Genomic DNA, 12251 nt, shown 5'->3' on the forward strand with positions numbered 1-12251 from the left:
AAAGTTAGTGGCAGTGCGTGTGTGTGTGCATGAGTGCGTGTCTGTGTGTGCGTCAGGGTTTCCGTTAGGCAAATGTGGCGCCGGACAACGCGACGGGAATATCTTAATTTACCAGCCATTTGAGAAATTTACCGGACAGATATGCTTTAGGGCGTTCACTCACGGTGTTCAGAATCTTAACAAAACATGCAACTCCTGTAATGAAGCAGGCAATTGCACTTGACCCCCGTAACACCACCAGCGAAACCCCCTTTCTAGCTCTGAATCTGACAGCTACGTTGAGGAAAAATGTCCTTTCTACGCCTGTGATATGTGGTTGTCCCACCTAGCTATTTTAGAGATGAATGCACTAACTGTAAGTCGCTCTGGATAAGAGCGTCGGCTAAATGACAAAATGTAAACAGCACACCTGATGCGAGAGGTATATGACAGATCTCCATTAGAAAATTAGAAAGAGGGTGAAAGAAAGTTGATCTGAAAACCAATAGAACAGGTATGAAATGGCATATGAGGAAGTCCTTCATAGGCAGCTGTGTGGCAAAAGGCCAGGCTGATTATTGAGCTGCTGCTGTCAGTGAAAAGCATCTAAAGTGTGTGAAGAGAATGCGCCTTGAGTATAATTTTAAACAATGAGACAGGAAGTGGGGTGTGTGGCAAAGATAACCTGTAGGTGTGTCTCGCTCTCGAAAATGTATGTGCTCAAATCTCCAGAATCCACTCCGCTGTCTCCCACCAATACTTGCGCATTCATTGCTCTATGTAAATTTATTGCCCCTTGACGGTTTCTTCTTTTTTTTTTTTTTTACCTTTATTTAACCAGGCAAGTCAGTTAAGAACAAATTCTTATTTTCAATGACGGCCTGGGAACAGTGGGTTAACTGCCTGTTCAGGGGCAGAACGACAGATTTTGTACCTTGTCAGCTCGGGGATTTGAACTTGCAACCTTCCGGTTACAAGTCCAATGCTCTAACCACTAGGCTACACTGCCGCCCCTGGCCGCCCCTGGTCTCTCTCTTTAGCAATTCCCCATTACATTTGTCACCAATAGTAAATGTACTGTTAATCCCCGTCATTTGATTACATTCATTTATGTTAACGCATTTATATTACTAGGCCTACAGTTATTTTGCATTCTCATTCTCGGAGTGGAACTGTCGTTTGTAGAGTTCACAACCTGCTACACTTGTGAGAAACAAGTTTGGGTTTTATTTTATAACTATCATTTATTTTTCCATTGTCTTTTGTTTGGAGTGCTCCATGTGAGCAATGAGCATGGGTTTGGTCTCTCTGTCTTGTCAATGATAAGGGAGCACGCCTGCCTCAGCACGCACACAACGGGCCTACCTTGTAGGAGTGCCCATTTGGGGATGTTTTCTTTCTGATTGTCGTAGTCACCACAACCACCACTAATAAATTACTGAGAAGCTCAGCTTAAGTCAACAAAGTCGTATTTTTAAACATCCATTGCGAATGATAGCCTAAGAGTTCCTCAAACAATCTACCCCTCGGTAATCACCAAGCCTCCATGTGAAAGAGCAAAATATCATAATCGGATCATCCCATATATCCAGTGGAAACTTCATAAAATAGCCTACCTTTCTCTTGTGCAAAAACAGCTGTTTGTCCCGAGCTCACTGGGGGAAACTCTGAGAGCCCAGAATAGGCTAGTTGATACAATGTTGCAGGTTTGCTAGCTACAGCTTTGGGCAGAATCCAGTGAGGATTTGATAGAATTTTTCACTTCACTAGCAAAAGTCAAGACAGATAAGGGAGGCAGACAGGCAAAGTAGAGAGATGTGCAATATTTTCTACTGTTTTTATTTGTCGGCTTTATCTATTTTGAATTGGTTGACAATGGAGGTTATAGGCCAACTGCTGCATTGGTCATCTCTGAGTTCCATGCGCTCATTTATGATATTTCGCAGCCAATGATTACGGTAATGTGTCCATATGGCAGAGGCATTAGTTGAATTTAAACTTTAATATTTTTATTATTTTAACTAAAGATTTGTATGATTTCCACATGACAACGATTTTGAGAAACAAAAACATTATTGAAATTAAACTGATCCACAAAAACACTTATATGAAAACCCTAACTGACAGGCAGATTGGTAGAAATGGTAGGATATATTGTATGCTTCCCCAAACTTGAAACTCATGCGCCCCCCTATGAGGTTATGAAATAATTGCCTCCATCTTTCTATGGTCGGATTTTCAAGAATGTGAAGACATGCCTCATAACATGAAGTAAAACATTCAGGTATCAAACAATGAAGTATGTTTTCAAAATGTATACTGCCTCACTCTCACATTGTAAAGTGGTGGGTGACGCGTTGATAGAATGGTTTTTCTCCTGGTCAATTTGTCAGACCACAATTTTTTTAATATGCCGTTTAAAAAAAAATATCCGGCCATTAAGCCAGCAATTACCTGCTAACAGAAACCCGGGCACGCACGTGTACTCTCACCTCGGTGCGGCAGAGTTCGTGTAGACCTTGCAGGGCCAAGGCAGCAGGGGCGGCCTGGTCTGGTCTGGAACACTGGGCCAGAGTGTGTGTGATGGCAGCCAGCATGTCCCCTCCGTGCTGGTAGGGCCTGGGACAGACGAGTCATTAAAACCTCTTTTTGGAAGCGATTTCAAAATCCTTACCTCCAAGGCACTTTTGTAGCTCTGAAACTTTCAAAAGATTGAACAAGTGTATATCTAATATGGATCGAAGGGTATAAGGTGCAGAAGAAGTGTGGAAGGGTAGAGGGCATAGGGCAGGGGTGGCCAACCCTCCTCCCGGAGAGCTACTGAGTGAGCAGGCTTTTGCGCCAGCCCTGCTCCAACACAACTTATTCAGCTAATCTAGGTCCCGATGAGCAGCTGGTCAGTTGAATCAGGTATGTTAGAGCAGGGACAGAGCAAAAGACTGCACAGCCAGTAGCTCCCCAGTAGGAGGGTTGGACACACTTGGTATAGGGAAAGCGAGGGGCTTAGGAAGAACCCTAAGAGGACAGACTGTATAAGTCTCAGGGGAGTGTTGGAGCCCACCTCTCTCTGCAAATGTCTCTGACACAGGCAGCCCTGGCTAGAATCTGTTCCCACTGGGCCTCCTTCCCCAGGAGCACAGACTTCTCGAACTGGGAGATCAGCCTCTGGAGGTCAGGGTACACACGGTCCTACAGCCAAGAGAGAAAGAGACACTTAATCCGAAACCAAGACTGCCAATGTGTCAACTCCCGCCACCTGGGAAACAATGCATTGCAAATTAAACACCCTTCTGAAAGTGCAGTGTGGACAATCAGCTGGCATCATATTTGTATTGTTATTTGGATGTAAAAAAAGTATTGTGTTTTCTTTGTGATCTGAAAAACAAGAAAACGTAATACAACTTTATATTGAATAGATATACACATCTATATATCTACACTACAGTTCAAAAGTTTAGGGTCACTTAGACCTTGTTTTTGAAAGAAAAGCACATTTTTTGTCCATTAAAATAACATTAAATTGATCAGCAATAGTGTTGACATTGTTAATGTTGTAAATGACTATTGTAGCTGGAAACGGCAGATTTGTTATGGAATATCTACATAGGTGTACAGAGGCCCATTATCAGCAACCATCACTCCTGTGTTCCAATGGCACGTAGTGTTAGCTAATCCAGGTTTATAATTTTAAAAGGCTAATTGATCATTAGAAAACCCTTTTGCAATGAAATCTGTTGTTATGATTAAAGAAGCAATAAAACCGGGCTTTAATCATATTCTTGATACGCCACACGTCGGGTGGATAGATTGTCTTGGCAAAAGAGAAATGCTCACTTACAGGGATGTAAAGAAATTTGTGCACCAAATTTGAGAGGAATAAGCTTTTGTGCGTATGGACATTTTCTGGGATCTTTTATTTCAGCTCATAAAACACAGGACCAACACTTTACATGTTGCGTTTATATTTTTGTTCAGTATATACAGTTTACATACTTAGGTTGGAGTTATTAAAACTTGTTTTTCAACCACTTCACAAATTACTTGTTAACAAACTATAGTTTGTCATTTTTCCAACAATTGTTTCGACAGAGTATTTCACTTATAATTCACTGTATCACAATTCCAGTGGGACAAAAGTTTACATACACTAAGTTGACTGCGCCTTTAAACAGCTCGGAAAATTCCAGAAAATGATTTAATGGCTTTAAAAGCTTCTGATAGGCTAATTGACATAATTTGACATAATTTGAGTCAATTGGAGGTGTAGCTGTGGCTGTATTTCAAGGCTTACATTCAAACTCAGTGCTTCTTCGCTGAACATCATTGGAAAGTCAAAAGAAATCAGCCAAGACCTCAGAAAAACAATTGTAGACCCCTGTTTGGAAATTGGGAGCAATTTCCAAATGTCTGAATATACCACGTTCATCTGTACAAACAATAGTATACAAGTATAAACACCATGGGACCATGCAGCCGTCATACCGCTCAGGAAGGACACGCGTTCTGTCTCCTAGAGATGAACGTACGTTGGTACGAAAAGTGCAAATCAATGCAAAGGACCTTGTGAAGATGCTGGAGGAAACAGGGACAAAAGTATCTATATCCACAGTAAAATGAGTCTCTCAGAAAGGAAGAAGCCACTGCTCCAAAACCGCCATTAAAAAGCCAGACTACGGTTTGCAACTGCACATGGGGACAAAGATCGTACTTTTTGGAGAAATGTCCTCTGGTCTGATGAAACAAAAATAAAACTGTTTGGCCATCGTTATGTTTGGAGGAAAAGGTGGAGGCTTGCAAGCCGAAGAACCTCATCCCAACCGTGAAGCATGGGAGTGGCAGCATCATTTTCGGGGGTGCTTTGCTGCAGGAGGGACTGGTGCACTTCACAATATAGATGGCATCCCGAGGATGGAAAACTATGTGGATATATTGAAGCAAAATCTCAAGACATCAGTCAGGAAGTTAACTTCTTGGTGACAGGGGGCAGTATTTTCACGTCCGGATGAAATGCATGCCCAAATTCAACTGCCTGCTACTCATCCCCAGAAGATAAGATATGCATATAATTAGTAGATTTGGATAGAAAACACCCTGACGTTTCTAAAACGGTTTGAATCATGTCTGTGAGTATAAGATAACTTATTTAGCAGGTGAAACTTAGAGGACAAACCATTCAGATTTTGTTTTTGAGGTCACACTCTATTCAATGAGATTTCATTGGGAATCCAGATTTCTAAGGGACCTTATTGCAGTTCCTATCGCTTCCACTGGATGTCAACAATCTTTAGAAATTGGTTGAGGTTTTTCCTTTGTGTAATGAAGAAGTACGGCAATCTTGAATGAGGGTCACTTGAAGTGTACTGTTAGATAGAGGAGCGTGACCAGAAAGCTAGCTACAGTTTGTTTTCCTCCTGTATTGAACACAGATCATCCCGTATTCAATTTTATCGATTATTTACGTAAAAAAATACCTAAAGTCGTATTACAAAAGTAGTTTGAAATGTTTTGGCAAAGTTTACAGGTAACGTTTGAGATATTTTGTAATCACGTTGTGCAAGTTGGAACCAGTGTTTTTCTAGATCAAACGTGCCAAATAAATTGACATTTTGGATATATATCGACAGAATTAATCGTACAAAAGGACCATTTGTGATGTTTATGGGACATATTGGCGTGCCAACAAAAGAAGCTCGTCAAAGGTAAGGCATGAATTATATTTTTATTTCTGCGTTTTGTGTCGCGCCTGCAGGGATGAAATATGCTTTTCTCTCTTTGTTTACGGAAGTGCTATCCTCAGATAATAGCATTGTTTGCTTTCGCCGAAAAGCCTTTTTGAAATCTGACATGTTGTCTGGATTCACAACAAGTGTAGCTTTAATTTGCTATCTTGCATGTGTGATTTAATGAAAGTTTGATTTTTATAGTAATTTATTTGAATTTGGCGCTCTGCAATTTCCCTGACGCTAGCGTTCCACATATCCCAGAGAGGTTCAAGCTTGGTCGCAAATGGGTCTTCCAAATGGACAATGACCCCAAGCATACTTCCAAAGTTGTGGCAAAATGGCTTAAGGACAACAAAGTCAAGGTATTGGAGTGGCCATCACAAAGCCCTGACCTGAATCCTATAGAACATTTGTGGGCAGAACTGAAAAAGCGTGTGCGAGCAAGGAGGCCTGACTCAGTTATACCAGCTCTGTCAGGAGGAATGGGCCAAAATTCACCCAACTTATTGTGGGAAGCTTGTGAAAGGCTACCCAAAACGTTTGACCAAGTTAAACAATTTAAAGGCAATGCTACCAAATACTAATTGAGTGTATGTAAACTTCTGACCCACTAGGAATGTGATGAAAGAAATTAAAACTGAAATAAATCATTCTCTCTACTATTATTCTGACATTTCACATTCTTAAAATGAAGTAGTGATCCTAACAGACCTAAGACAGGAAATTCTTACTTGGATTAAATGTCAGGAATTGTGAAAAACTGAGTTTAAATGTACTTGGCTCAGGTGTATGTAAACCTCCGACTTCAACTGTGCACACACACACACACACACACACACATAGATATGTACATACAGACCACTCAGAAAGTACTCAGATCCCTGACTTTTACCATATTTTGTTACGTTGCAGCCTTATTCTAAAATCGACTAAAAAAATAATAATTCCTCATCAATCTACACACAATATCCGATAATGACAAAGCAAAAACAGGTTTTTGAAAACCTTTGGCAGTGATTACAGCCTCGAGTCTTCTTGGGTATGACGCTACAAGCTTGGCACATCTGTATTTGAGGAGTTTCTCCCATTCTTCTCTGCAGATCCTCTCAAGCTCTGTCGGGTTGGATGGGGAGTGTCGCTACACAGCTATTTTCTGGTCTCTCTAGAGATTTTTGCTCGGGTTCAAGTCTGGGCCCTGGCTGGGCCACTCGAGAATATTCAGAGTCTTGTCCAGAAGACACTCCTGCTTTGTCTTGACTATGTGCTTAGGGTCGTTGTCCTGTTGGAAGGTGAACCTACGCCCCAGGTGTGTGCCTTTCCAAATCATGTACAATCAATCCACAGGTGGACATGTAGAAACATCAAGGATGATCAATGGAAAATATGCACCTGAGCTCAATTTCAAATCTTATAGCAAAGGGTCTGAATACTTACGTAAATAAGGTATTTTTGCTTTGTCATTATCGGGTCTTGTGTGTAAATTGATGAGGATTTTTTTTAAAGGCAATCCATTTTTAGAATAAGGCTTTAACGTAACAAAATGTGGAAAAAGTCAATGGGCCTGAATACTTTCCAAATGCACTGTATGTATATATTCACATAAAAAAAAGTATGACTTAGACTATTGCTCTCCCATCACTAACCTGTTTCTCCCACAGAGCGGTCATGAGGCGCAGTGCCACGGCCCTCAGCTTGGGGGCGCTGCCCAGCATCTGGAGAGTGTGGAGCACCTGGGGAAGACACAACTGACAACCACACAACACATGTCAGAGAGGGGAAGCCACACACACAGACACACGTCAACATAAATTATGATGTTAAGTTTGAGCCAATACACTACTCAATGACACTCATGCATAAATTGGTACACATGAAGCTTTCTTGGAAGGCTTTGCGTTAAGTCTATCTTGACCATAATCAATGTGAGGCAATGAGATGCAAAGTCTTCTCTAAAACTGAGCACTGTCCTTTGACATTGAGACTCCTACTACTAGTTATAGCAGCTAAAAGTATAGCATTTTTCCACTGTTTGGGGATATGACTCAGCCTTTCAAACAGGCCAGCCGTGTGCAGTGCAGTAAGTACCTTGTGGGTCCCAAAGTTTGGCAGCGAGTACAGCACAGCGTGGGACAAGTCTGGGTCACACTCCTTCCCCAGCTTAAACAACAGAACATGAAGAAGGGATGGGACCTGCAGAGAGAGAGAGCGAGGGAGGGAAAGACAGGGAGGGGTGAGAGGGGAGAGAGAAAGAGAGGGAGGGAAAGAAAGAAAGAGAAAGATAGGGAGGGAGAGAGAAAGAGGGGGTGGGAAAAGAGAGAAAGTGTGTGAGTGAGTGAGTGAGTGAGTGAGTGAGTGAGTGAGTGACAGACGGACAGGACAGACGGGGCACACTAGTTGAAGCATGTTTACTTGAAGCACTTTTCTTCTTGTATAGGGGAGAGTGGGAGTAAGGGGGGGGGTAATATTCTACATTCTTGCCCGAGTTCTTCTCACCCACATCATTACAGGCCGCGCTAAGCTGCACACTGTCACAACCGATCCATCTCACCCGCCACCGCCACCCCCGCCGCCACACAGCGCAAGGAAGAGGCAAAGGAATCGTCGGGCTTTGAACTTTGAAAGTCGCGTTCCTGCGCTGGTGTTCCCCCCACTCCCTCCCCCGCTCTCAAGGAGCTCCTCATTCCTTAATTTCTTTCTTTCTTAATAACTTACTTCTGTCTCTCGCTTTTCACTCCCACTCTCTCGCCTTCCTTCTTTCCAACCCCCCACAGCTGACACACTGTTGTACAAAAGCAGAGTCTTGTCCCGGAGGCTTTTGCCATTCCAAGACACCTAAGTACGCTTCCTCTCTCTCCCACAAACCCTGACAAACATATAGAGCCTTGGGGGCAGAACAAACAGACAACCCCAGCCAAATTAGTGTCAGTTCTAGTGGAGGTATCATCATCATCATCATCCCAGGCCAAGACTAGAGAATATGGAAAGGGAACTGAGAGAAAATGAATCTGTTATTATAGAAAGCAATAAGGACAAATTAGGTAATGCACACAGGTCCAATATACAGCCAGCCCTCCATACAGTATAGTGAAGGGGTGCCAAACAGCAGGCCCATTGGCCAAATAGAAAACTGTGGCCAGATAAGTACACAGGCAAAAATATGCTGCATTTGTTTGTTTGTTTTTGCTACGCAAGTAAGTGGAACAGCCTTGTGTTCTTGCGTTAAGTACATAAGGTATAGGTGCAGTGCCTTCAACACATTACTGAGTACCACTCTCCATATTTTCAAGCATAGTGGTGGCTGCCTCATGTTATGTGTATGCTTGTCATCTTTAAGGACTGGGGAGTTTTTCTGGATAAAACATAAATTAAGCTAAGCCCATGCAAATTCCTAGAGGAAAACCTTGTTCAGTCTGCTGAATGAAGTTGCCTTTCAGAGATGAAGTTAACTTTCAGAAGGACAACACAAGGCCAAATCTACACTGGAGTTGTTTACCAAGAAGACAGTGAATGAATTTCACAGAGTTTAAATCATTTCGAAAATAAAAAAATGGGCAAATGTTGCACAATCCAGGAGTGGAAAGCTCTTAAAGACTTATCCAGAAATAATGACAACTGTAACCACTGCCAAAGCTGCTTCTAACAAGGTATTGACTCAGGGATGTGAATACCTATGCAAATAAGATATTTTAGTATTTCATTTTCAACAAATTAGCAAGAATTTCTAAAAACATGTTGTTTTCACTTTATTATTATGGGGTATTATGTGTAGATAGATGGGTGAGGTTTTACATTTTTTTCTCTTCATTTTGAATTCAGGTTGTAACACTACAAAACGTGGAATAAGTCAACAGGTATGAATTCTTTCTGAAGGCCTGTAAGGCTTAATAACAACCTCCGGAATAGGAATGCTCAGTGGTTCCCTCCTAAAATCATATAGCCCCTCCTACCCCCAACAGTGTAAACTGAAACGGCGCGGGATTAACTCCCTGTGCCCCCCCTCCAATAACAAGGACGTAGCCTCTGGCCCCTCCACATGGATAGCAGGCCTCCCTCTCTTGGACCATTCATGACTTGGCCAATATCCATGATCTTATGGACACCATGGTGAGATCAGGAATGTCACTTACCAGTTAGCGCAAACATTGGATGCATTGGATTGATAGAATTCCGCGTCACTGTCAGTGTGCCTACCATTCTTTACTTTCATCACTACTATATGTTTCCATGTCTCCACCTAACTCTGTTGCCCCCTGGTTTTGGTTGAAATTGTGTGCAATTGGTTTCATCCAAAACCGTTAGCTTCAAAGGCCAGGAACTTAAGTTAAGTGCGCCGTGAAAGAGCTATTTTCAGTTCTTAAAAATCCAATTACATTTTGAGGGAATCCTCTGAAATGCCCCAATGGGCGCCCCAAACGGTCGTGTCAGAGCAGAGGTTAAAGCCACTACTCCATACCTTGCTTCCTTCTTTCCTTCCTTCCGGGAGTAAAAGACTGAGAGAAAGGTGTCCTTCTCTGACCCTCAGTCCCCTGTCGGCGACGCCTCTGCCACTGCTATGCCTTCATTAGCATAACGCGCTTATCGCTCCCCGTTCGCCCACACCTTGCCCTGTTGCCTAGCAACCACAACATCTGCATGGCTTATCATGGGGGGGGGGTTCTCTCCCTTCCCGTTTTTTTTGTGTGCCTTTTCGAGGGAACGGCCACCTGTGTTCCCCAATACAATAACCAACCACCTCTGCAATTACATTAAATGCACTGTTGTAAAACTCTGGGGCCATATGGTGTCAAACTACTAGAGTAGGATCAGTTTTGCCTTTCACATTTCAGTCAGTAAGATTACTTAAACAGGGGGAACCTGATCCTAGATCAGCACTCCAACTCTGAGAAGCTTGAAACAGCCACAGATCTTTACAACAGTGCATTGAGTGTAACTACAGAGTTTAGATGGTGATTGAATGGTTGATTATTGTGTTGGTAATTGTGTTGTCTGTTCTTCTTGGTTAAAGACTAGGTCCTTCCTTCCGTTGTTGCACTGCAGTGCCTGAAGACTCTACAAGTTAGCATTGTAGTGACAAGACCGTAAGTAGAAAACATGAATAATACTGTAGATAGTAGCCTAGCGTGTTTCTATTTGTGGCATGTAAATCTCGTGTTTGCAGCACCCTAGTGCCTGCAGGCTGCGGCAGCCGCAGTGGTGGTGTTGTGATTTAGCCTCCTAGTTACTGAGAGACATGGAGGTCGGGGGGGGGGATTAGCCCACAAGCCAATGGTGTAAAGGAGAAATTAATCAGCCCATAAAAACTGTATATGGGGTGTCGACACACACACACTGTAACGACACAAACATGCTTCATACTGTACACACACACACACACACACACACACACACACACACACACACACACACACACACACACACACACACACACACACACACACACACACACACACACACACACACACACGGGTACAAGGAAATACCATGGGTATAAAAGGCACCAATAACTTACTGCTCCCCACTTAACTAGCAGAACAACAGGCGCTCAGGGAGCAATTACAGAATCAAAAGGTGTGCACTAAGCCATCTAATGAGCGCTGCAAATAAGGGTGATATACAATGTGACATTTCTTTATTGTCTATAGCAGGTGATAGTCCTCCGGGGTCGCAGTGTCTGACGGTTTTAATCCTTTGCCTTTCAACCGGCGGTATATAGTGCATCCGGAAAGTATTTGAACCCTTCACTTTTTTCACATTTTGTTACGTTACGCCTTATTCTAAAATGGATTCAATCGTTTCATTTTCCCCTCATCAATCTACACACAATACCCCATAACGACAAAGCAAAAACAGGTTTTTAAGAAAGGTTTGCAAAAGTATTGCATATAAAAACCGAAATTTCGCATTTGCATAAGTACTCAGACCCTTTACTCAGTACTTTGTTGAAGCACCTTTGGCAGCCTCGAGTCTTCTTAGGTATGACGCTACAAGCTTGGCACATCTGTATTTGGGGAGTTTTTCCCATTCCTCTCTGTATATCCTCTCAAGTTCTGTCTGGTTGGATGGGGAGTGTCGCTGCACAACTATTTTCAGGTCTCTCCAGAGATGTTCGATCGGGTTCAAGTCCAGGCTCTGGCTGGGCCACTCAAGGACATTCAGAGACTTGTCCCGAAGCCACTCCTACGTTGTCTTGGCTGTGTGTTTAGGGTCGTTGTCCTGTTGGAAGGTGAACCTCTAGAGCAGTTTTCAATCAAGGATCTCTGTACTTTGTTCCGTTCATCTTTCCCTCAATCCTGATTAGTCTCAGTCCCTGCCATGAAGCTACCACCACCATGCTTAAGCCGGAGGGATGGTATTGCCAGATGAAGAGCAGTGCCTGGCTTCCTCTAAACGTTACGCTTGGCATTCAGGCTATAGAGTTCTATATTGGTTTCATCAGACCAGATAATCTTGTTTCTCATGGTCTGAGAGTCCTTTAGGTGCCTTTTGGCAAACTCCAAGTGGGCTGTCATTTGCCTTTTAGTGAGGACCGGCTTTAGTCTGGCGACTCTA

The 12251-nt window shown here is 42.8% G+C and overlaps 1 protein-coding gene across 3 annotated transcripts in view; it reads right to left on the reverse strand.

Moving 5' to 3' along the window:
• focad (focadhesin) overlaps positions 1 to 12251 on the reverse strand; it is a 93078-nt gene that overhangs the window by 27267 nt on the left and 53560 nt on the right. For all 3 annotated transcript variants that reach the window (XM_064931707.1, XM_064931708.1, XM_064931706.1), the window contains 4 exons: positions 7788 to 7892; positions 7346 to 7447; positions 3041 to 3168; positions 2472 to 2598 (listed from right to left, as the gene is read on the reverse strand). In XM_064931707.1, the coding sequence (XP_064787779.1) occupies positions 2472 to 2598; positions 3041 to 3168; positions 7346 to 7447; positions 7788 to 7892 (462 nt within the window). The remainder of the gene's footprint in view (positions 1 to 2471; positions 2599 to 3040; positions 3169 to 7345; positions 7448 to 7787; positions 7893 to 12251) is intronic.

The sequence above is a fragment of the Oncorhynchus masou genome, chromosome 23 (genome assembly GCF_036934945.1).
Source record: "Oncorhynchus masou masou isolate Uvic2021 chromosome 23, UVic_Omas_1.1, whole genome shotgun sequence".
NCBI lineage: Eukaryota > Metazoa > Chordata > Actinopteri > Salmoniformes > Salmonidae > Oncorhynchus > Oncorhynchus masou.